This window comes from Bombina bombina, unplaced genomic scaffold (genome assembly GCF_027579735.1).
Source record: "Bombina bombina isolate aBomBom1 unplaced genomic scaffold, aBomBom1.pri scaffold_463, whole genome shotgun sequence".
Lineage (NCBI taxonomy): Eukaryota > Metazoa > Chordata > Amphibia > Anura > Bombinatoridae > Bombina > Bombina bombina.
Genome location: NW_026512684.1, coordinates 181,900 through 207,679, shown reverse-complemented (window position 1 = coordinate 207,679; position 25,780 = coordinate 181,900). Strand labels below are relative to the sequence as shown.

The window sequence follows — 25,780 nt, the reverse complement described above, 5'->3', positions numbered from 1 at the left end:
ATAGTTGCAGTGGTCTGAGGTGTAGGCGGGCATAAGGAACTATCCATTGCCGCTACCATGAGTCCTATTACCTCCATACATTGAGCCACTGATGGCCGAGGAATGGAATGAAGAGCTCGGCAAGCGATTAAAAGTTTTGATTTTCTGACCTCCGTCAGAAATATTTTCATTTCTACCGAGTATATCAGAGTCCCTAGGAAGGAAACTCTTGTGAGAGGGACGAGAGAACTCTTTTTTATGTTCACCTTCCACCCGTGAGATCTCAGAAAAGCCAACACGATGTCCGTGTGAGACTTGGCTAGCTGGAAAGTCGACGCCTGAATTAAGATGTCGTCTAGATAACACGCCACTGCTATACCCCGCGGGCTTAGAACCGCCACAAGGGACCCTAGCACCTTTGTGAAAATTCTGGGAGCCATGGCCAACCCAAAAGGAAGGGCCACAAACTGGTAATGCCTGTCCAGAAAGGCGAATCTGAGGAATTGATGATGATCTCTGTGAATAGGGATGTGTAGATACGCATCCTTTAAATCCACGGTAGTCATATATTGACCCTCCTGGATCAGAGGATGTCCGAATAGTCTCCATCTTGAAAGATGGTACTCTGAGGAATTTGTTTAGAATTTTGAGATCCAAGATCGGTCTGAAAGTTCCCTCTTTTTTGGGAACCACAAACAGGTTGGAGTAAAAACCTAGCCCTTGTTCCGCTCTTGGAACTGGGCGGATCACTCCCATAGTATGTAGGTCTTCTACACAGCGTAAGAACGCCTCTCTCTTTGTCTGGTTTGCAAACAATTGAGAAATGTGAAATCTCCCCCTTGGGGGGGAGTCTTTGAAGTCCAGAAGATATCCTTGGGACACAATTTCTAAAGCCCAGGAATCGTGAACATCTCTTGCCCAAGCCTGAGCGAAGAGAGAGAGAGTCTGCCCCCTACTAGATCCGGTCCTGGATCGGGGGCTACCCCTTCATGCTGTCTTAAAGGCAGCAGCAGGCTTCTTGGCCTGTTTACCTTTGTTCCAAGCCTGGTTAGGTCTCCAGACTGACTTGGATTGGACAGAATTCCCCTCTTGCTTTGCGGCAGGGGAAGCTGAAGCGGGACCACCCTTGAAGTTCCGAAAGGAACGAAAATTATTTTGTTTGGTCCTCATCTTATTTGTTCTATCCTGAGGGAGGGCATGGCCTTTCCCTCCAATGATGTCTGAAATAATTTCTTTCAGTGCAGGCCCGAATAGGGTCTTTCCTTTGAAAGGGATGTTCAACAATTTAGATTTTGATGACACATCAGCAGACCAGGACTTAAGCCATAACGCCCTGCGTGCTAAAATGGCAAAACCTGAATTCTTTGCCGCTAATTTAGCCATTTGGAAAGCGGTATCTGTAATGAAAGAAAGAATTAGCCAACTTAAGGGCCTTAATTCTATCCATAATATCCTCTAATGGAGTCTCCACCTGGAGAGCCTCTTCTAGAGCCTCAAACCAGAAAGCAGCTGCAGTAGTTACAGGAACAATGCATGCAATAGGTTGGAGAAGAAAACTTTGATGAACAAAAATTTTCTTTAGCAGACTCTCTAATTTTTTATCCATAGGATCTTTGAAAGCAGAACTGTCTTCGATAGGTATAGTTGTACGCTTAGCAAGAGTAGAAATAGCTCCCTCCACCTAAGGAACAGTCTGCCACGAGTCCTGTATGGTGTCAGATATGGGAAACATTTTCTTAAAAACAGGAGGGGGAGTGAACGGAATACCTGGTCTATCCCACTCCTTAGTAACAATAGTCACAATCCTCTTAGGGACTGGAAAAACATCAGTGTAAACAGGAACCTCTAAGTATCTGTCCATTTTACACAATTTCTCTGGGACCACTATAGCGTCACAATCGTCTAGAGTAGCTAATACCTCCTTGAGCAATAAGCGGAGGTGTTCAAGCTTAAATTTAAAGGCCGTCATATCAGAATCTGTCTGAGGGAGCGTCTTTCCTGATTCAGAAATCTCTCCCTCAGCATAACAAATCCCTTACCCCTACTTCAGAACATTGTGAGGGTATATCGGATACGGCTACTAAAGCGTCAGACGGCGCAGCATTTGTTCTTAACCCAGAGCTGTCACGCTTTCCTTGTAAACCAGGCAGTTTAGAGAAAACCTCTGTGAGGGTTTTATTCATAACTATGGCCATGTCTTGTAAAGTAAATGAATTTGACGCATTAGAGGTACTTGGCGTCACTTGTGCGGGCGTTACTGGTTGTGACACTTGGGGAGAGCTAGATGCTAAACCCTCATTTCCTTCTAACTGAGAATCATCTATTACAATATTTTGTAAGTGCTAAAATATGCTCTTTATAATTTATAGACATATCAGTGCAAGTGTGACACATTCTAAGAGGGGGTTCCACAATGGCTTCTAAACACATAGAACAAGGATTTTCCTTGGTGTCAGACATGTTAAACAGGCTAGTAATATAACAAGCAAGCTTGGAAAACACTTTATTCAAAGTAAATAACACTTTAAACAAAAACGGTACTGTGCCTTTAAGAGAAAAAAAAGCTGCACAAACTCTGCAAAACAGTGTAAACAAGCAGTAAACAAAACTACATTTTTACAGTAGCATCATAAAGCCTTAGTAACTTTGCACAATAAACAATTAACCCCTTAATGTAAAAACCGGATTGAAAAAAACTTCAAAACCGGTAAAATAACGTTCAGCACCTTGCCACAGCTCTGCTGTGGCGCCTACCTGCCCTTTAGGAACGATTTGTGGGGAAAAAAAACCTCTTTACAGCCCTCAAATACAGCAGGAACCTCTGGAGAAGTAGCTGGATGCATCTGTGGTAAAGAAACTAGGCCCCTCCCACCTCACTCGATGTTATGGGGCCTAAAAGAAACACCCCAGAGTGTTTCTTTAACTAGCAATGTGGGTTAATAACCCTTAAACAAGCCACAAAGACCCCTTAAAGTCCCTCAAAAAACGTTATATTTGCAATTAAACCAAAACGTTTTTTCCTATCAGTGTCACCAGTAACTATGAGCCCTTTATGCAAGCTTGGATTCCTCTTTTACTGAATACAGCTTACCTTTCCCTCATGGGGATATTGCCAGCCTTTTCTAGAAATAACACAGTCTGTCTAGAAAAAAATAGACTGAACATACCTTAATGCAATTTAGCCTGCAAACTGTTCCCCCAACTAAAGTTTTCCTGTACTCTTCAGCCCTTGTGAGAACAGCAATGGATCTTAGTTACAAAATGCTAAGATCATAATCCTCCTTGCAGAAATCTTCATCCCTTTTCTGCCAGAGAGTAAATAGTACACACCGGTACCATTTAAAATAACAAACTTTTGCTTGAGAAAATAAAAACTAACATTTTTGTCACCACACTCACTTTACCCTTTCTAGCAGTTAAGCAGGCAAAGAGAATGACTGGGGGGGCGGAGCTAAGGGAGGAGCTATATAGACAGATCTGCTGTGGGTGCTCTCTTTGCCACTTCCTGTAGGGAAGGAGAATATCCCACAAGTATGGATGAATCCGTGGACTCGATACATCTTACAAGAGAAATAAAGTTTATTATTTCCTCAGCCCCCTTACTGCTTCAGTAGCTTCAGAAGCATTTTATGTACTATATGTTATAACTGCTTATTTTGTATTAATAGTCAGTTGTCTCTTTAGATAGCTTGCAGTCTGGTTTGCTTACATAAAACACATCTCTTCAGTTCTTATGATTTGTTAACTGTATTATTGTAATGGAGTGTTTTTTTTATGTATTCTGTATTTTTACAGTTTGTATTACTCTGTTTTCTCTTAGTTTTGCCCCAATCCTACGGCTGGTTAATAAAGACACAAACATCAGCTCAGTCTTATTTGTTGACCTGTAGGAGGGTGTTTAGCTGCCTGTCTAATGCTACATAGACCCTGGGGGTAAGTGTAGTGGAGACAGAACAAACACTAACCCCAGAAAATCTACTCACGGCTCCTGAAGTCTGGTCATCCATCCTCATCCAGGAGGCGAGAAGTCTTCATCCAGGCAGCGACACCTTTATCCATCTCAGAGACGTCTTCTATCTTCATCCCGGTAGGCGGGGAGCGGAGCTATCCTGGACGGTGATGACATCCTGCGCGGAGCGTCCTCTTCATATGCTCACCGTCGTACACTGAAGTTGAATGCAAGGTACCCGTTTTAAAACGGTGTACCTTGCATTCCTATTGGCTGATTTGATTCTTCAAATTCAAATCAGCCAACAGGATGAGAGCTTCTGAAATCCTATTGGCTGATTTGAACAGCCAGGATAGCTCCGAGCCGCCGGGATGAAAATAGAAGATGTCCTCAAGATTGATGAAGGTGTCGCCGCCTGGATGAAGATTTCTGGCTGCCTGGATGAGGATGGATGACCGGACTTCAAGAACCGTGAGCAGATTTTCTGGGGTTAGTGTTAGATTTATTTTTTGGAATGTTTTTTTTTTTTTTTAGATTAGGGTTCTTTTGGGCACTGTAAAAAATCTGAATGCCCTTTTAAGGGCAGTGTAAAAGAGCTGAATGCCCTTTAGGGGCAATGGGTAGCTTAGGTTTTATTTAGACTTAGGTTTTTTATTTTGGGGGGTTGGTTGGGTGGTGGGTTTTACTGTTGGGGGGACGTATTTGTCTAGATAAAAGAGCTGTTTAACTTAGGGCAATGCCCTACAAAAGGCCCCTTTAAGGGCTATTGCTAGTTTATTGTAGGTTAGGGGGTATTTTTATTTTGGGGGGGTGAGATATATATTATTTTTGATAATTTCGTTTATTATTTTTTAAAATCTTAGATTTTTAAAAAAAAATTCATAGTATTAGTTTTTTTTCATTTGTAATTTAGGTTTTTAATTTTTTTCGTAGTGTTAGGTATTTTTAATCATGTAATTTAGGTTTTTTAAAATTTATTAGGATAGTTATGTTAGGTTAATTTATAGTTTAATCTTAGTTTTTTTATTTCACAGTTAGGTTTTTATTTACTTAAAGATTGTTATATTGTAATTTTAATTTAAAGTTAGGGGAGTGTAAGGTATAGGGGTTAATAGTTTAATTTAGTGTTTTGTGATGTGGGGGGCCGGCGGTTTAGGGGTTAATAGGTTTAGTAGTTACAATGTGGGGGGCTGGTGGTTTAGGGGTTAATAGGTTTAGTTTATTAGTTACTATGTGGGGGGCTGGAGGTTTAGGGGTTAATAGGTTTATTTAGTGTTGGCTATGTCAGGGGCAGCGGATTAGGGGTTAATAGGTGTATTTATTAGTTGCAATGTGGGTGGGCGGCAGATTAGGGGTTAATAAGTTTAATATAGTGTTTGCGATGCAGGAGGGTGGCGGTTTAGAGGTAAATAGGTAGTTTATGGGTGTTAGTGTACTTTGTAACATTTTAGTTATGAGTTTTGTGAAACATTTTTGTTACACAAAATCCCTAACTACTGGTCTCAGATAGCAGAATGGATCGTGTCAGTATAGGCTGTAACGCAAGCATTTTAGCCGGACCGCACAACCTGTAATACGGCGCTATGGAAAATCCTGCACTCAAAACATCCTTTTTTTTAGTGCGGAATTGACGTTGCATTACAGGCTAAAATGCTTGTGATGCAGCTATACCGTCGCGACTCTTAATATGCGTTACTGGTCATTCCACACGCAATGGCCAATTTTTCAGCATTATAACCGCAGCGCAACACTTGTAATCTAGCCGATATTTTATATAATTTTCTCCCCTTGCATAGTTTCTTTTGCCTGTTGTAATCCCAATCTATATTAAAAATATGACTAACAAACGTTTTCTCTGTAGAAGGATATGCAAACAGTAGACAATAAAACTGATTAATCTCCCAGTTGGGGGTAACAGGGAGAGATTGTATATCTGAAATAGCTGGCTAACCCTGCCCCTGCCATAATTAGCATTTCAGTACCTAAAAGAGATTAGTAGGTCTGTTTTACTTGCAGGCTCAGCCCATTGTTATGGACATGTGCTAAAAAAACAATAGGTGATGGTCTTAATGAGCAAAACTGGCTATTTTAAATACAAAATTATCATGAAGGAATAATTTCCTATACATTTAATACACTGCAGTGGGTATAACAAGACGAGGAAAACATTAAGGGGAAGCATTGTCATTTTAAGGGGCAAATGAAAAGACATGCACCACAGCTTATTATTTTGCTGTCTGATTGTGGGGGGGGGGGGGGGGTTAAGTAGGGAATAACATTTATGATTATGAATAAGACCCCATATACAACTACTCTCAAAAGCAAAATGAGTCAGTGTTAACATTGTTTAAAATAGCAGTTATCACCTGTGGGGTGAAACTGTATAAACTCCATGTCTTGGCAGGGAAGCCCAGCTCTCGTAACCATGGCGGTGCCATCACCTGTACAAGTATGTGCAGAAGTGCAGCTGAAATAGGTACGACCGTATCCCCTAGGAAAATCAGAATGCATGGTAGTTAAAAAAAAAGATATGTACAGCTTTAATATCAGCTTTTTAAAGGACCTTAAATTGCAAAATCCACAAATGCAAACTTAATAAAACTTATTCTGAATTGCAAATTATGAGTAGATATTTTCCTGAGAAATTTCAAAAACTGCTTCCATTTTCCTGCCCACTGTGCCATGTGACAGCCTTCAGTCAATCACAGACTCAGACTCATATACGTATAAACAGTGAACTCTTGCACATGCTCACTAGGAGCTGGTGCCTCAGAAAGTGTGCATATAAAAAGACTGAGCACAAACTGATAATAGAAGCAAACTGGAAAGCTGTTAAAATAGCATGCTCTATCTGAATCATGACAGTTTAATGTTGGCATTAATGTCCCTTTATTTAAAATAATGATGAATAAAATGTTATACAGTTTTGCTTGTCTCTTTCCGACTGTGCCATTATTTCTATTGCACGTATTTGTCATTCACTCATCGCCTTTCCCTTATTTTCCTGTAGCTATGTCTTCCACCATTCCTCTGCTGTGAAAATTAATTTCTACCTATCAACTTAGTTGCCTTGAGAACCAGGTAGTAGCCATATGCAACAACACTTATAGGAGTCTTTTTCCGAAATTACAAACCCCTTCAATAATGAAAATGTATTATTTGTGTATGTTTGCAAATCAGAGGGAGAGCCTACAATCTAGAGTGGATCATGAACAGTGTTTGGGAAAAAAACGAGGTAAAAGAGAGAAAGATTACTTGGTTTGTCTAATATAGGAAAAGGTAAGAATAAATGACCACTTACATTTTTAAATTGTACTAACTTCAATAAATGCGTATCACTGTAAAAAAACTGATAAATATTCTACAAATAAGAGGAGCACATGGGCCAGTTTACAAATGGCGAGCTAATGACAGTGCAGGACTCGATAAGCAATATCCCTCCTCCGTGCTAACATTAGCACGTAACTTGATATTACAAGTTCATGATAAATTCCATTTACTAGAGATGGGTTAGCACGGCCGACATCACTCTAGCGAATTTTATACTTTCAATGGGTTTTGCGACAGTGCTAATTAGCGTGCATATTACAAGTTGAAAAGTTATAGTTTGCGCTTTAAACATCCACTTTCAACTATTTGATGGTGATTTATTTACAGATTCAGTCAGAAATGTTAATGCCCATCCGGATCTTGGAGAGACTGTTCAGATAAAACATAACATTTAATAAAATCTAATAAAATATGGAAAAAAATGAAAATCAAAAGTCCTATGTGTGTTTACTTGTATAATAAACAGATTAAATTTTAAGGTGCCTTTGACAAAGCCTTCTGGCGAAACACATCAGGGGATAGAGTGGGATTCATGGGGTCCTTATTTTAAAATTAGTCCTAATTTAATCTTTATGCTAATGTTAAGATCAAGTCTAGGTCCTAATTACAATTTTTTGAAGCCAGTCACGCTAAAATTTTAACTTCAGCACATTTAGCATGCGAGCAGAAAAACATTTACCGAGCCACTTGTAACCTATCCCTATGTGTTTAACGTCCGTGTTATATCAACAGTATTCTTTTCACTAAAACAAGAATCTAGCAATTTGTAGAAAAACATATAAAAGGGAACTGCCATTTGGAGTAACTTTCAAAAGTGAAGTCATAAATTTAAAGCAACAGCGAACTGTAAAAACAGAATTTATGCTTACCTGATAAATTACTTTCTCTTACGGTGTATCCAGTCCACGGATTCATCCTTACTTGTGGGATATTCTCATTCCCTACAGGAAGTGGCAAAGAGAACACACAGCAGAGCTCTCCATATAGCTCCCCCTCTGGCTCCGCCCCCCAGTCATTCGACCGACGGTTAGGAGAAAAAGGAGAAACCATAGGGTGCAGTGGTGACTGTAGTTTAAACAAAAAAATTTAACCTGGCTTAATTGCCAGGGCGGGCCGTGGACTGGATACACCGTAAGAGAAAGTAATTTATCAGGTAAGCATAAATTCTGTTTTCTCTTACAAGGTGTATCCAGTCCACGGATTCATCCTTACTTGTGGGATACCAATACCAAAGCTATAGGACACGGATGAAGGGAGGGAACAAGACAGGTAACCTAAATGGAAGGCACCACTGCTTGCAAAACCTTTCTCCCAAAAATAGCCTCCGAAGAAGCAAAAGTATCAAAATTGTAAAATTTGGCAAAAGTATGCAGTGAAGATCAAGTCGCTGCCTTACAAATCTGTTCAACAGAAGCCTCATTCTTGAAGGCCCAAGTGGAAGCCACAGCTCTGGTGGAATGAGCTGTAATTCGTTCAGGAGGCTGATGCCCAGCAGTCTCATAAGCCAATCGGATGATGCTTTTCAACCAGAAGAAAAGAGAGGTAGCCGTCGCTTTTTGACCTCTCCTCTTACCAGAATAGACAACAAACAAAGATGATGTTTGTCTGAAATCCTTAGTTGCTTGTAAATAGAATTTCAAAGCACGAACCACATCAAGATTGTGCAAAAGCCGTTCCTTCTTAGAAACTGGATTAGGGCACAGGGAAGGAACAATGATTTCCTGGTTAATGTTCTTATTCAAAACAACTTTAGGAAGAAAACCAGGTTTGGTACGCAAAACTACCTTATCTGCATGGAACACCAGATAGGGTGAAATACACTGCAAAGCAGACAATTCTGAAACTCTTCGAGCAGAAGAAATAGCTACCAAAAACAAAACTTTCCAAGATAATAACTTAATATCTATGGAATGTAAAGGAACCCCTTGAAGAACTGAAAGAACTAAATTTAGACTCCATAGAGGAGCCACAGGTTTATAGACAGGCTTGATTCTAACTAACGCCTGTGCAAACGACTGAACATCTGGTACTTCTGCCAGACGCTTGTGCAAAAGGATAGACAGAGCAGATATCTGCCCCTTTAAGGAACTAGCGGATAGACCTTTCTCCAATCCCTCTTGGAGAAAAGACAATATCCTTGGAATCCTAACTTTACTCCACGAGTAACCTTTGGATTCACACCAACAAAGATACTTCCGCCATATCTTATGGTAAATTTTCCTGGTGACAGGTTTTCTAGCTTGGATCAGAGTATCTATGACTGATTCAGAGAACCCACGCTTGGATAGAATTAAGCGTTCAATCTCCAAGCAGTCAGCTGCAGAGAAACTAGATTTGGATGCTTGAATGGACCCTGTATTAGAAGATCCTGCCTCATTGGCAGTGACCAAGGTGGAACAGATGACATGTCCACTAGGTCTGCATACCAAGTCCTGCGTGGCCATGCAGGCGCTATCAGAATTACCGAGGCCTTCTCCTGTTTGATTCTGGCTACCAGCCGAGGGAGAAGGGGAAACGGTGGAAAGACATAGGCCAGATTGAAGGACCAAGGCGCTACTAGAGCATCTATCAATGCCGCCTTGGGGTCCCTGGACCTGGATCCGTAAAGAGGAAGTTTGGTGTTCTGACGGGACGCCATCAGATCCAACTCTGGAATGCCCCAAAGCTGAGTCAGCTGAGCAAATACCTCCGGGTGGAGTTCCCACTCCCCCGGGTGAAAAGTCTGACGACTTAGAAAATCCGCTTCCCAGTTGTCTACTCCTGGGATGTGAATTGCAGATAGGTGGCAAGAGTGATCCTCCGCCCACCTGATTATCTTGGTTACTTCCTTCATCGCTAAGGAACTCTTTGTTCCTCCCTGATGATTGATGTATGCTACAGTCGTGATGTTGTCCGACTGAAACCTGATGAACTTGGCCGCCGCTAGTTGAGGCCAAGCCTGGAGCGTATTGAATATCGCTCTCAGTTCCAAAATGTTTATCGGAAGAAGAGACTCTTCTCGAGACCATAGGCCCTGAGCTTTCAGGGAGCCCCAGACCGCGCCCCAGCCCAACAGACTGGCGTCGGTCGTCACGATGATCCACTTCGGTCTGCGGAAGCACATTCCCTGAGACAGGTGATCCTGAGACAACCACCAGAGAAGAGAATCTCTGGTTTTCTTGTCCAGTTGAATTTGAGGAGACATATCTGCATAATCCCCATTCCACTGTTTGAGCATGCACAATTGCAGTGGCCTGAGATGAATTCGAGCAAATGGGACTACGTCCATTGCTGCTACCATTAATCCGATTACCTCCATGCACTAAGCTACAGATGGCCGGGGAATGGAATGAAGAGCTCGGCAAGTCTTTAGAAGCTTTAACTTTCTGACCTCTGTCAGAAATATTTTCATTTCTACCGAGTCTATTAATGTTCCCAGGAAGAGAACCCTTGTGAGTGGGCACAGAGAACTTTTTTCGGTGTTCACCTTCCACCCGTGAGACCTTAGAAAGGCCAGAACAATATCCGTATGAGCCTTGACTCTGGGAAAAGACGACGCCTGAATTAAGATGTCGTCCAGATAGGGTGCTACTGCAATGCCCCGCGGTCTTAGTACCGCTAGAAGGGACCCTAGCACCTTTGTGAAAATTCTTGGGTTTAGAATTTTTAGATCCAGGATTGGTCTGAAAGTTCCTTCCTTTTTGGGAACCACAAACAGGTTTGAGTAAAAACAGAGTCCTTGTTCTGTAATTGGAACTGGACATATCACTCCCATCTTGAATAGATCTTCTACACAGCGTAAGAACGCCTCTTTCTTTGTCTGGTCTGTAGACAGATGAGAAATGTGGAACCTTCCCCTTGGAGGAGAGTCCTTGAATTCTAGAAAATATCCCTGAGCAACTATCTCTAATGCCCAGGGATCGGAAACATCTCTTGCCCAAGCCTGAGCAAAGAGAGAGAGTCTGCCCCCTACTAGATCCGGTCCCTGATCGGGGGCTACCCCTTCATGCTGTCTTAGTAGCAGCTGCAGGCTTCTTGGCCTGTTTACCCTTGTTCCAGCCCTGCAAAGGCTTCCAGGTTGCCTTGGGCTGTGAAGAGTTACCCTCTTGCTTTGCGGTTGCGGAGGTTGAAGCAGGACCGCTCCTGAAGTTGCGAAAGGAACGAAAATTAGCCTTGTTTTTAGCCTTAAAAGGCCTATCTTGCGGGAGGGCATGGCCCTTTCCCCCAGTGATATCCGAAATAATCTCTTTCAACTCTGGCCCGAAAAGGGTCTTTCCCTTGAAAGGGATATTCAGTAACTTAGTTTTAGACGACACATCGGCCAACCATGATTTCAGCCAGAGCGCTCTGCGCGCCATGATGGCAAAACCAGAATTTTTCGCCGCCAATTTAGCTAATTGCAAAGCGGCATCTGTTATAAAAGAATTAGCCAGCTTTAGAGCCTTAATTCTATCCATAATTTCGTCATATGAGGTCTCCGTCTGGAGCGACTCCTCCAGCGCCTCAAACCAGAAAGCCGCTGCAGTAGTCACAGGAATAATGCAGGCAATAGGTTGGAGAAGGAAACCTTGTTGAACAAATATTTTCTTTAGTAAACCTTCCAATTTTTTATCCATAGGATCCTTGAAAGCACAACTGTCTTCAATTGGTATGGTTGTGCGCTTGGCAAGTGTTGAAATTGCCCCCTCTACCTTAGGGATCATCTGCCATGCGTCCCGCCTGGGATCAGTTATAGGGAACATTTTCTTAAAGATAGGGGGGGACAAAGGGTACACCTGGTCTTTCCCACTCCCTATCCACAATATCCGCCACCCTCTTGGGGATCGGGAACGCATCAGTGTATACCGGGACTTCTAGGAATTTGTCCATTTTACACAATTTCTCTGGGACCACCATGGGGTCACAATCATCCATCGTAGCTAATACCTCTTTAAGCAGTACGCGGAGGTGTTCCAGCTTAAATTTAAACGCTAAGGAATCTGATTCTGCCCGCTGAGAAACCTTTCCTGTATCAGAAATTTCTCCCTCAGACAGCACATCCCTCACCGTCACTTCAGAGTTTTGTGAGGGTACAACAGATAAACCTTCCAAAGCTTCTGATTGCTCATACTCTGTTCTTAAAACCGAGCTATCATGCTTTTTAGGAAAAACTGGCAGTTTGGATAAAAATGCTGCAAGGGAATTATCCATGACTGCTAGTTGTTGTAATATAATGGGGGCCAATGCGCTAGAGGTACTAGGCATCGCTTGCGCGGGCGTGACTGGTGTCGACACATGGGGAGAGGAAGATGGGCTATCCTCGTTACCTTCTGTTAAAGAATCATCTTGGGCTACATTTTTATCTTTAAAATGCATAGATACATTAGCACACTTAAAACACAAATGTAAAGGGGGTTCCACCATGGCTACTAAACACATAGAGCAACGTCTATCTGTAGGCTCAGACATGTTAAACAGACTTAGACAGCACTCAAAGACTGAAAAATACAATTTGAGAAAAAACGGTACTGTGCCTTTAAATAATAAAAGCACACACTTTTTTACTAAATGTTCAAAAATGATCCAATCTGTCTGAAAATTTCACCACACTATCTTAATGATTGCACAGCAAATATCAAGCCAATTAACCCCTAAATGCCTGAACCGGAGCAACCTAAAGCTGACAACCGGTTAGCAAACTACAGCACCATGCCACAGCAATCTGCTGTGGCCCTACCTTGCCTCTGGGGATTAGTTTGATGAGAAATAAGCCTCTACGAAGTCCTCAAGAAGTTTTAGGACCCTCCACGTGAAGCTGCATGAAGCTCTCTGCAATATGAAGTGCGCAACTGAGGTGCGAAATTTAGGCCCCCTCCCTCTCCACTCCAGAGTTGTGGGGCCTTCAAAATCCTAAATAGGTGTCTAAAATTCTGCCATGTGGAATAAAACCCCAAATAACACTCCAAAAGTTATAAAAACTTGTACAATGATTATAATTTTACTATAAAATAATCGATTGCCCTTTAACAGTGTCCACCAGTCATTTAGCCCTGTTAAATAAGCCTTCTTTCTATATTGAGTCTCAGAATATGGCTTACCTTCCCCACATGGGGATTCTTGTCAGTCTTCTAGCATTACTAAGTCTTGACTAGAAAAAGATGACTGAACATACCTTGTAGCAGTTAAGCCTGCAAACTGTTCCCCCCAACTGAAGCTTTCTGGTACTCCCCAGTCCTGTGTGGGAACAGCAGAGGATTTTAGTTACAACATGCTAAAATCATTTTCCTCTCAGCAGAATTCTTCATCACTTTCTGCTACAGAGTAAATAGTACAAACCGGCACTATTTAAAAATAACAAACTTTTGATTGAAGATATAAAAAACTACAAATCTAACACCACATTCACTTTACCCTCCCGTGGAGATGCTTCTTGTTAGAGCGGCAAAGAGAATGACTGGGGGGCGGAGCCAGAGGGCGAGCTATATGGACAGCTCTGCTGTGTGTTCTCTTTGCCACTTCCTGTAGGGAATGAGAATATCCCACAAGTATGGATGAATCCGTGGACTGGATACACCTTGTAAGAGAAATGTGCTCCCTTTTAATGTCTTCCAAATCTATTTTACTTGTTGGAGTATACGTTTGAAATAACTGCTTTTGACTGTTGAAACCACCACCTATTCTGAAAATATCAATACTGCAGTAATGGTACAGAAAAGCTATGTAAACCAGATCCGGAAGGAATTACACTCCCAGTGGGTGGCGGGAGTGGCAGGTACTAAAATGTTAATTTTAAATAGTTATCTCGGACAGAAATATGATAAGTAAGCATTTGTGTTTATGTATATAGTGATAAGATAAAGAGATATGTTCTCCCTGTAAGTTCAGCCCATTTAAAGGGGTTATGGCTTCAAAGTAGAAAAAAAGCTATTTCACATTAAAAAATAAACCTTAAGATCAAATTTCCCATACATTTTAAATATGCAATTGATATAAAAAGACATTGGAAATATATTAAGGCGAAACCAATTTTACAGTAAACTGTCCGTTTAAGGGAGCAGCATTAGCCTCTGCACTAACCGCTCCTAAATATAGGAGGCTAAATTATAATGATGACAGGGCATTGTCTCTAAAATGTATCTAATTTGGAACTATATCATTAGTAGGCTTAGTTTTAGACAGTAAAATATATCAGTTTATCTCCCCCCAAAACAACACATTTTATGATTCTATACCTTTGTTATTCAATAAAAATGAATCTGAAAATTAAAAACACTAAATTTTGCTTACTTGATAAATTATTTTATTTCATGATGGTTAGAGTCTACATCACATGTGAGATTAAAGTCCAGTGCTACAGGAGGAGCCACCACCCCCACACGCATGAAAGAGCTTTAATCCAGAACTTAATAGGAAAGGAAAACCAGGATAATAGAAGTGCAAACTGGCACTGCCTCCAACTGCGATGAAAAAACAAGGGTGGGTCTTGTGGACACTCAACATCATAAATGGGATTAATTTATCAGGTAAGCATACAAAACCACCATGAAGTTGAAAATAGATAAGGCAGGTATAGGTACTAAACAGGCTGCACTTTACTACCAAAAGAAGCCTCTGAGTAGGCTAATTTGTTAAAATTGTCATTATTATATACCTTTACCAGATTCTACCAAGTAGCTTACTTATAAATCTGTTCAGTGGAAACTTAATTTCCAAAAGCCCAAGAGGTGGGGACTGCTCTGGTAGAATAATCAATAATTTGTTCTGGGGAGACTTTCCCGCTACTAGGTATGCTTTGCAAATCAAAGCTTTAAAAGGGACAGTATACACCAATTTTCATATAACTGCATGTAATAGACACTACTATAAAGAATAAGATGCACATTTACTGATATAAAAATCCAGTATAAAACGGTTTAAAAACTTACTTAGAAGCTCTGTTTATAGCTCTGTTTATAGTTTATAGCTCCGTTGAAAAGGTAGCTGGAAAGTCCACTGCAAATGGGAAATAAGACACTCCCCCCTCCCCCTTCTTTTGCATATGAAAACAGAATTTATGCTTACCTGATAAATTACTTTCTCCAACGGTGTGTCCGGTCCACGGCGTCATCCTTACTTGTGGGAATATCTCTTCCCCAACAGGAAATGGCAAAGAGTCCCAGCAAAGCTGGCCATATAGTCCCTCCTAGGCTCCGCCCACCCCAGTCATTCGACCGACGGACAGGAGGAAAAATATAGGAGAAACCATATGGTACCGTGGTGACTGTAGTTAGAGAAAATAATTCATCAGACCTGATTAAAAAAACAGGGCGGGCCGTGGACCGGACACACCGTTGGAGAAAGTAATTTATCAGGTAAGCATAAATTCTGTTTTCTCCAACATTGGTGTGTCCGGTCCACGGCGTCATCCTTACTTGTGGGAACCAATACCAAAGCTTTAGGACACGGATGAAGGGAGGGAGCAAATCAGGTTACCTAAACGGAAGGCACCACGGCTTGCAAAACCTTTCTCCCAAAAATAGCCTCCGAAGAAGCAAAAGTATCAAATTTGTAAAATTTGGCGAAAGTGTGCAGTGAAGACCAAGTCGCTGCCTTACATATCTGGTCAACAGAAGCCTCGTTCTTGAAGGCCCATGTGGAAGCCACAGCCCTAGTGGAGTGAGCTGTGATTCTTTCAGGAGGCTGCCGTCCGGCAGTCTCATAAGCCAATCGGATGATGCTTTTAAGCCAAAAGGAAAGAGAGGTAGAAGTCGCTTTTTGACCTCTCCTTTTACCAGAATAGACAACAAACAAAGAAGATGTTTGTCTGAAATCTTTTGTAGCCTCTAAATAGAATTTTAGAGCACGGACTACGTCCAAATTGTGTAACAAACGTTCCTTCTTTGAAACTGGATTCGGACATAAAGAAGGTACAACTATCTCCTGGTTAATATTCTTGTTAGAAACAACCTTTGGAAGAAAACCAGGCTTAGTATGCAAAACCACCTTATCTGCATGGAACACCAGATAGGGCGGAGAACACTGCAGAGCAGATAACTCTGAAACTCTTCTAGCAGAAGAAATAGCAACCAAAAACAAAACTTTCCAAGATAGTAACTTAATATCTATGGAATGTAGAGGTTCAAACGGAACCCCTTGAAGAACTGAAAGAACTAGATTTAGACTCCAGGGAGGAGTCAAAGGTCTGTAAACAGGCTTGATCCTAACCAGAGCCTGAACAAATGCTTGAACATCTGGCACAGCTGCCAGTCTTTTGTGTAGTAAGACAGATAAAGCAGAGATCTGTCCCTTCAGAGAACTTGCAGATAATCCTTTCTCCAAACCTTCTTGTAGAAAGGAGAGAATCTTAGGAATGTTTATCTTATTCCATGGGAATCCTTTGGATTCACACCAACAGATATATCTTTTCCATATTTTATGGTAAATCTTTCTAGTTACCGGTTTTCTGGCCTGAACCAGAGTATCTATCACAGAATCTGAAAACCCACGCTTTGATAGAATCAAGCGTTCAATCTCCAAGCCGTCAGCTGGAGGGAGACCAGATTTGGATGTTCGAATGGACCCTGAACAAGAAGGTCCTGTCTCAAAGGTAGCTTCCATGGTGGAACCGATGACATATTCACCAGGTCTGCATACCAAGTCCTGCGTGGCCACGCAGGAGCTATCAAGATCACCGAGGCCCTCTCCTGTTTGATCCTGGCTACCAGCCTGGGAATGAGAGGAAACGGTGGAAATACATAAGCTAGTTTGAAGGTCCAAGGTGCTACTAGTGCATCTACTAGAGTCGCCTTGGGATCCCTGGATCTGGACCCGTAGCAAGGAACCTTGAAGCTCTGACGAGACGCCATCAGATCCATGTCCGGAATGCCCCATAATTGAGGTTAGTTGGGCAAAGATCTCCGGGTGGAGTTCCCACTCCCCCGGATGGAATGTCTGACGACTCAGATAATCCGCTTCCCAGTTTTCCACACCTGGGATGTGGATCGCAGATAGGTGGCAGGAGTGATCCTCCGCCCATTGTATTATTTTGGTCACTTCTTTCATCGCCAGGGAACTCCTTGTTCCCCCCTGATGATTGATATACGCAACGGTCGTCATGTTGTCTGATTGGAATCTTATGAATCTGGCCTTTGCAAGCTGAGGCCAAGCCCTGAGAGCATTGAAGATCGCTCTTAGTTCCAGAATGTTTATCGGGAGAAGAGACTCTTCCCGAGACCATAGTCCCTGAGCTTTCAGGGATTCCCAGACCGCGCCCCAGCCCACTAGACTGGTGTCGGTCGTGACAATGACCCACTCTGGTCTGCGGAAGCTTATTCCCTGGGATAGATGGTCCAGGGTCAGCCACCAACGGAGTGAATCTCTGGTCTTCTGATCTACCTGAATCATTGGAGACAAGTCTGTATAGTCCCCATTCCACTGTTTGAGCATGCACAGTTGTAATGGTCTTAGATGAATTCGTGCAAAAGGAACTATGTCCATTGCTGCAACCATCAACCCTACTACTTCCATGCACTGCGCTATGGAAGGACGTGGAACAGAATGAAGAACTTGACAAGTGCTTAGAAGTTTTGACTTTCTGACCTCTGTCAGAAAAATCCTCATTTCTAAGGAATCTATTATTGTTCCCAAGAAGGGAACTCTTGTTGACGGAGACAGAGAACTTTTTTCTATGTTCACCTTCCATCCGTGTGATCTGAGAAAGGCCAGAACGATGTCTGTATGAGCCTTTGCTTTTGACAGGGACGACGCTTTTATTAGAATGTCGTCCAAGTAAGGTACTACTGCAATGCCCCTCGGTCTTAAAACCGCTAGAAGGGACCCTAGTACCTTTGTGAAAATCCTTGGAGCAGTGGCTAACCCGAATGGGAGGGCCACAAACTGGTAATGTTTGTCCAGAAAGGCGAACCTTAGGAACTGATGATGTTCTTTGTGGATATGAATATGTAGGTACGCATCCTTTAGATCCACGGTAGTCATAAATTGACCTTCCTGGATAGTGGGTAGAATCGTTCGAATGGTTTCCATCTTGAACGATGGTACCCTGAGAAATTTGTTTAGGATCTTCAAATCCAAAATTGGTCTGAAAGTTCCCTCTTTTTTGGGAACTACGAACAGATTTGAATAAAATCCCATTCCTTGTTCCTTTATTGGAACTGGGTGTATCACTCCCATCTTTAACAGGTCTTCTACACAATGTAAGAACGCCTGTCTCTTTATTTGGTTTAAGGATAAGTGAGACATGTGGAACCTTCCTCTTGGGGGTAGTTCCCTGAATTCCAGAAGATAACCCTGAGAAACTATTTCTAGTGCCCAGGGATCCTGAACATCTCTTGCCCAAGCCTGAGCAAAGAGAGAGAGTCTGCCCCCTACTAGATCCGGTCCCGGATCGGGGGCTACTCCTTCATGCTGTTTTGTTAGCAGCAGCAGGCTTCTTGGCCTGCTTACCCTTGTTCCAGCCTTGCATCGGTTTCCAGGCTGGTTTGGGTTGTGAGGCATTACCCTCTTGCTTAGAGGATGCAGAATTAGAGGCCGGTCCGTTCCTGAAATTGCGAAAGGAACGAAAATTAGACTTATTCTTGGCCTTGAAAGGCCTATCTTGTGGAAGGGCGTGGCCCTTTCCCCCAGTGATGTCTGAGATAATCTCTTTCAATTCTGGTCCAAATAGAGTTTTACCTTTGAAAGGGATGTTAAGCAATTTTGTCTTGGATGACACATCCGCTGACCAAGACTTTAGCCAAAGCGCTCTGCGCGCCACGATTGCAAACCCTGAATTTTTCGCCGCTAATCTAGCTAATTGCAAAGCGGCATCTAAAATAAAAGAGTTAGCCAACTTAAGTGCGTGAACTCTGTCCATAACCTCCTCATATGGAGTCTCTCTACTGAGCGACTTTTCTAGTTCCTCGAACCAGAACCACGCTGCTGTAGTGACAGGAACAATGCACAAAATGGGTTGTAGAAGGTAACCTTGCTGTACAAAAATCTTTTTAAGCAAACCCTCCAATTTTTTATCCATAGGATCTTTGAAAGCACAACTATCCTCGATAGGAATAGTAGTGCGCCTTTGGTTAGAGTAGAAACTGCCCCCTCGACCTTAGGGACTGTCTGCCATAAGTCCTTTCTGGGGTCGACCATAGGAAATAATTTCTTAAATATAGGGGGGGGAACAAAAGGTATGCCGGGCTTTTCCCACTCCTTATTCACTATGTCCGCCACCCGCTTGGGAATAGGAAAAGCGTCGGGGTGCACCGGAACCTCTAGGAACTTGTCCATCTTACATAATTTCTCTGGAATGACCAAGTTGTCACAATCATCCAGAGTAGATAACACCTCTTTAAGCAGTGCGCGGAGATGTTCTAATTTAAATTTAAATGTCACAACATCAGGTTCAGCTTTTGTTGAGAAATTTTTTCTGAATCTGAAATTTCCCCATCTGACAAAACCTCCCTCATGGCCACTTCAGATTGGTGTGAGGGTATGACAGAACAATTATCATCAGCGCCCTCCTGCTCTTCAGTGTTTAAAACAGAGCAATCGCGCTTTCTCTGATATGCAGGCATTTTGGATAAAATATTTGCTATGGAGTTATCCATTACAGCCGTCAATTGTTGCATGGTAATAAGCATTGGCGCGCTAGATGTACTAGGGGCCTCCTGCGTGGGCAAAACTGGTGTAGACACAGTAGGAGATGATGTAGTATCATGTTTACTCCCCTCATCTGAGGAATCATCTTGGGCAATTTCATTATCTGTGGCAGTACTGTCCTTACTTTGTTTGGACGCTATGGCACAATTATCACACAAATTTAAATGGGGAGACACATTGGCTTTCATACATATAGAACATAGCTTATCCGAAGGCACAGACATGTTAAACAGGCTTAAACTTGTCAATAAAGCACAAAAAACGTTTTAAAACAAAACCGTTACTGTCTCTTTAAATTTTAAACAGAAAACACTTTATTACTGAATATGTGAAAAAGTATGAAGGAATTGTTCAAAAATTACCAAAATTTCACCACAGTGTCTTAAAGCATTAAGAGTATTGCACACCCATTTTCAGAGCTTTAACCCCTAAAATAACGGAACCGGAGCCGTTTACAAATTTAACCCCTATACAGTCCCAGCTATAGCCTTTGCTGTGACCTAACCAAGCCCAGAGGGGAATACGATACCAAGTGACGCCTTCTAGAAACTTTTCCAGCTACTTTCAGATCCTCACACATGCATCTGCATGTCTTGCTCTCAAAAACAACTGTGCAGTAATGGCGCGAAAATGAGGCTCAGCCTACAACTGGGAAGGCCCTCCCTGACTGGAAAAGGTGTCTAACATAGTGCCTGCCGTTAAAAAACGTTCCCCAAGTTTATAAATGTGAATTATCAGCATAAACATGTATAAAATGCCCAAATAAAGCAATCGATTTAGCCCATAAAAGTGTCTACCAGTTTTATAGCCCATATTAAGCCCTTTATTCTGTTTGCTTGACTAAGAAAATGGCTTACCGGTCCCCATGAGGGGAAATGACAGCCTTCCAGCATTACATGGTCTTGTAAGAAATATGGCTAGTCATACCTTAAGCAGAAAAGTCTGCTAACTGTTTCCCCCAACTGAAGTTACTTCATCTCAACAGTCCTATGTGGAAACAGCAATCGATTTTAGTTACTGTCTGCTAAAATCATCTTCCTCTCACAAACAGAAATCTTCATCCGTTTCAGAGTAAATAGTACATACCAGCACTTTTTTAAAATAACAAACACTTGATAGAAGAATAAAAAACTACATTTAAACACCAAAAAACTCTTAACCATCTCCGTGGAGATGTTGCCTGTGCAACGGCAAAGAGAATGACTGGGGTGGGCGGAGCCTAGGAGGGACTATATGGCCAGCTTTGCTGGGACTCTTTGCCATTTCCTGTTGGGGAAGAGATATTACCACAAGTAAGGATGACGCCGTGGACCGGACACACCAATGTTGGAGAAAAGACACTTTACACAAACAGGAGCAAGCTGGAGTAGATATCTGTCAGTATTTTTCTAAAACTTTGGGGCTTGGTTAGGAGTCTGAAAATCAGAGCAATGTTATTTAAAAATAAGCAAAACTATACATTTAAAAAAAACAAACTTTATGGGCTATATAAATAGATCATCTACATAACATTTATGCAAAGAAAGAATGAGTATATAATGTCCCTTTAAGCCAAGTTGCCAAAGTGATAGCAGTAGCTTTCTGTCCTATGCAGGAGCCTAAAAAATGGATGAGCAAGGAAGAAGAATTTCTAAATTCTTTAGTGGCCCTTACTACCTCCAATTTATGAAATAATCTCTCTTTCGTGTTTTTGGAACTTGACAGAGAGATGGGGCTACAAAACAGTTTGTTCCTAAAACTGCTTTATCTTGATGAAAATCAGGTAAAGAGAATCACAAGAGCACAGAAAGCTCATTTACTCTTCTGGCCAAGGAAATGGCCAAGAGATAGAGAACCTTCCAAGGCAACAGCTGAATGTCCAGACCATGCAAATGTTCAAACGCTTGAGCCTGCAGAACTCTCAAAACTAAGTTAAAGGTTCCATGGAGAGCAAGAAGGTCTGATAACTGGTCTTTTTTTTTTAAAATATCTTTATTAGTCTTAGCCACTTAAAAAAAAAGAAAAAAAAAAAGAAATAACATGTTCTGCATATTCACGGTCGCGCAGGACCAACACGGTCTCGCAGGACCAACATAATTCAGTGATACATCAACACTGGTACAAATTTAAGCAGTCATAAAAACAGTTAATAATATTTCTGAATCCAGTAGAGGCTACAATAAAGTGGCTAATTTTCCACACTATATACATAAAAAAAAAGAGAAGAAAAAGAAAAACAAAAAAAAAAGGAAGAAAAAGGGGAAAATCATAAGGGGAGAACCGAGTCCCCCCTCCTCCTCCAGGAACCTATGAGTACCGACCAGCGTCTAGAGTATCAACTCTCAACAGGGGTTATTCTACCACATTTCTACTTCTAATCCAAGTATCTGGAAATACCCTATGTAGAACCAGTTCTGCAAAGCTTACTCAGGCCACAAAGGGTCTCAGAATCTGTCTCTGCAAACCACTTGGGTATGTCTTAATAACCGGCGCCCAGCCTTCCAGAAACTCTTTAATTTTTCTTTCAGATACAGACTGTAAATGAAAGGATTCAAAGATAATCTGGGCTTGAATATCCCTTAATACTTGTGTCAAACTAGGAGGGCTCTTCACTATCCATTTTTAAAAGATATTGTACCTAACTGTTAGTATAATTGTATTTAGGATACTCATTCTCTCCCCTCCTCTTATCTCCGGAAAGAGCAACACTATATGTTCGAGAGAGAAGGCAGTAGAACTTGCAAAGACCCTATTATACCAGAATTGGACTTTCAGCCATAATTGAGATATCTTTGGACAGGCCCATAACATGTGGCAAAGGTTAGCCCGGATATATGCGCAGTGTTCACATCGAAAATTTTTATTGGGGAAATATTTGGCCATTAAGGCCGGAGATAAATAAGAGTTATTTAATAGTTTTAAATGAGATTCTTTCCAACTTACAGGCAACAGGAGTTTAGCCACTCTCGCAAGACTATTAATTACCTTCTCAAAATCTATAGAGCTAATATATGGGAGCCAGAACTTAATCAGTTTATCTTCCTCCAGCATACCTTGCTTAGTCAGCATAATATCGTAGATTAGTGAAATTGATGAGTCACCAAGGATACATTTTCTAATACAAGTCTTGACCTCGGACCAATCACATCTCCCGCCTGCATACCGTTTCTGAGCATTGACAAAATGTTGGACCTGAAAATATGCGAATCGATGCAGCCTAGAGAGAGAGAACTGCTCCCTAATTGTTTCCCAGGGAAGCATCTGTAAATCATCATTAACTAATTGATGAACATATTCTAACCCCTTAACCTGCCACTTATAGAAACATTTCTGGTCTAAGCAGGGAGAGAACTGAGGATTCCCCCTAATTGGTAGGTATTCAGAGAAAGATGAATACATTTTAAGCAGTTAGCAAAGCCTATACCACGCTGTAATTATATTCCTAAATGTAATAAGTAAAGATACCTCCGGCGGGAGAGACTGGGGAGCACAGTGAATAAGGGCTTTCAGCGACCATGGTTCAACAAAATATGATTCAAGATCAAAGGTAGTGACTAACTCAGACCGGGAGATCCAATCAAAAATAATCTTACCCAATGAAGCATAATTATACAGTCTGATATTGGGCAGAGCCAATCCTGCGCCAGTATATTTTTGCGCGAGCCTGTTGAGATAATCGTGGCTTTTTAGATTTCCAAATGAACTTTGAGAACCAGGCTGCCAGTTTCTTCAAGTCCTTATTTAGAATCAGAAGAGGTAAGTTTTGCAGATAGTAAAGAATTTTTGGGAAAATTATCGTTTTAATAAGAGTGACAGAGGCTGAAAGTGATAGGGGGAATGCTGCCCATATCTTAAGATCCTCTTGGATTTTCTGAAATAGCCAACCAAAGTTGGCCTGATACCATAGTTTCGGATTTCTATTGATCTCTAATCCAAGATATCGAACAGCGTCTACCTTGTGGAAGATTGTTACAGGTTGATCGGCACACCAAGTCCCAAGCCACATCAATTCGCTCTTCTCCATATTGATCTTATAGCCTGCAAATGTACTAAATTGATTTATCGCATTTATCACATTTGGAATAGAATCAATCGGTTCATTAAGGAAGAGTAAGATATCATCAGCATAGAGTAATATTTTCAGATTTTGACCTCCTAACGGGATCCCGGGGAGAATTTCACGAAGTTTGATAGCCAGGGGTTCCAATACAATATTAAAGAGAAGAGGTGAAAGCGGGCAACCCTATCTTGTTCCTCTTTGCAAGAGGATCTCGGGAGAGATCATGCCATTAACTAATAAATACGAGATAGGTTTTTGATATATCTTTTGAACAAAGTTAGGAAAATTACAGGTAAAGCCAAATTTGCAGAGAGTTGAGAACATATGTTTCTAAGAGATGCAGTCAAAAGCTTTGACTGCATCTAGGGTGAGAACCGCTATGTTCTTTAGATCAGTCCTCTCCTTAAACTGTTCTGAGTTCCAAATAAAATCGACTAATGTTGTTAATTTCCTTATATTCTTGGAGGAACACCGAGATGGCATAAAGCCCACCTGGTCCAAGTGTATAAGTTTCTCCAAACATAGAACCAGTCTATAAGATAAGATGGAAGCGAGAATTTTGTAGTCTGCATTGAGAACTGAAATAGGCTTATATGAGGCCGGATCCTCTGGATTTTTCCCTTTTTTAAGGATCAAGGAGATATTAGCAGTCGAAAATAACGAAGAGGGTATATTAGAGACTCCAATGAGGAGAGATTGACTTAATGACAGGCTTGATACGAACCAAAGCCTGTACAAAACAATGAATATCAGGATGATTAGCAATCTTTCTGTGAAAAAGAACCGAAAGAGCAGAGATTTGTCCTTTCAAGGAACTTGCAGACAAACCCTTATCCAAACCATCTTGAAGAAATTGTAAAATTCTAGGAATTCTAAAAGAATGCCAAGAGAATTTATGTAAAGAACACCAAAAAATGTAAGTCTTCCAGACTCTGTAATAGATCTTTCTAGACACAGATTTACGAGCCTGTAACATAGTATTAATCACTGAGTCAGAGAAACCTCTATGACTAAGTATTAAGCGTTCAATCTCCATACCTTCAAATTTAATGATTTGAGATCCTGATGGAAAAATGGGCCTTGAGACAGAAGGTCTGGCCTTAACGGAAGTGTCCAAGGTTATCCGAACGAGATCCGCATACTAAAACCTGTGTGGCCATGCTGGAGCCACCAGCAGTACAAACAAACGCTCCATTAGGATTTTGGAAATCACTCTTGGAAGAAGAACTAGAGGCGGAAAGATATAAGCAGGATGATAATTCCAAGGAAGTGACAACGCATCCACCGCTTCCGCCTGAGGATCCCTGGATCTGGACAGATACCTGGGAAGTTTCTTGTTTAGATGAGAGGCCATCAGATCTATTTCTGGAAGCCCCCAGATTTGAACCATCTGAAGAAATACCTCTGGGTGAAGAGACCATTCGCCCGGATGTAATGTCTGGCGACTGAGATAATCCGCTTCCCAATTGTCTATACCTGGAATGTGAACCGCAGAAATTAGACAGGAGCTGGATTCCGCCCATACAAGTATCCGAGATACTTCTTTCATAGCCTGAGGACTGTGAGTCCCCTCTTGATGATTGACATATGCCCCGGTTGTGACATTGTCTGTCTGAAAACAAATAAATGATTCTCTCTTCAGAAGAGGCCAGAACTGAAGAGCTCTGAAAATCGCACGGAGCTCCAAAATGTTGATTGGTAATCTCGCCTCCTGAGATTCCCAAACCCCCTGTGCTGTCAGAGATCCCCATACAGCTCCCCAACCTGAAAGACTCGCATCTGTTGAGATCACAGTCCAGGTTGGATGAACAAAAGAGGCCCCTTGAACTAAACAATGGTGATCCAACCACCAAGTCAGAGAAGATCGAACATTGGGATTTAAGGAT

The 25,780-nt window shown here is 41.6% G+C and overlaps 1 protein-coding gene across 1 annotated transcript in view; it reads right to left on the bottom strand.

Annotated features, from left to right (window-relative positions):
- The window catches only part of LOC128644497 (succinate dehydrogenase [ubiquinone] flavoprotein subunit, mitochondrial), a gene marked incomplete at its 3' end in the record, with an annotated part of 402,567 nt that overhangs the window by 205,411 nt on the left and 171,376 nt on the right, over positions 1-25,780 (bottom strand). Inside the window, exon 7 of the mRNA XM_053697078.1 lies at positions 6,295-6,419. Within this exon, the coding sequence (XP_053553053.1) occupies positions 6,295-6,419 (125 nt within the window). The remainder of the gene's footprint in view (positions 1-6,294; positions 6,420-25,780) is intronic.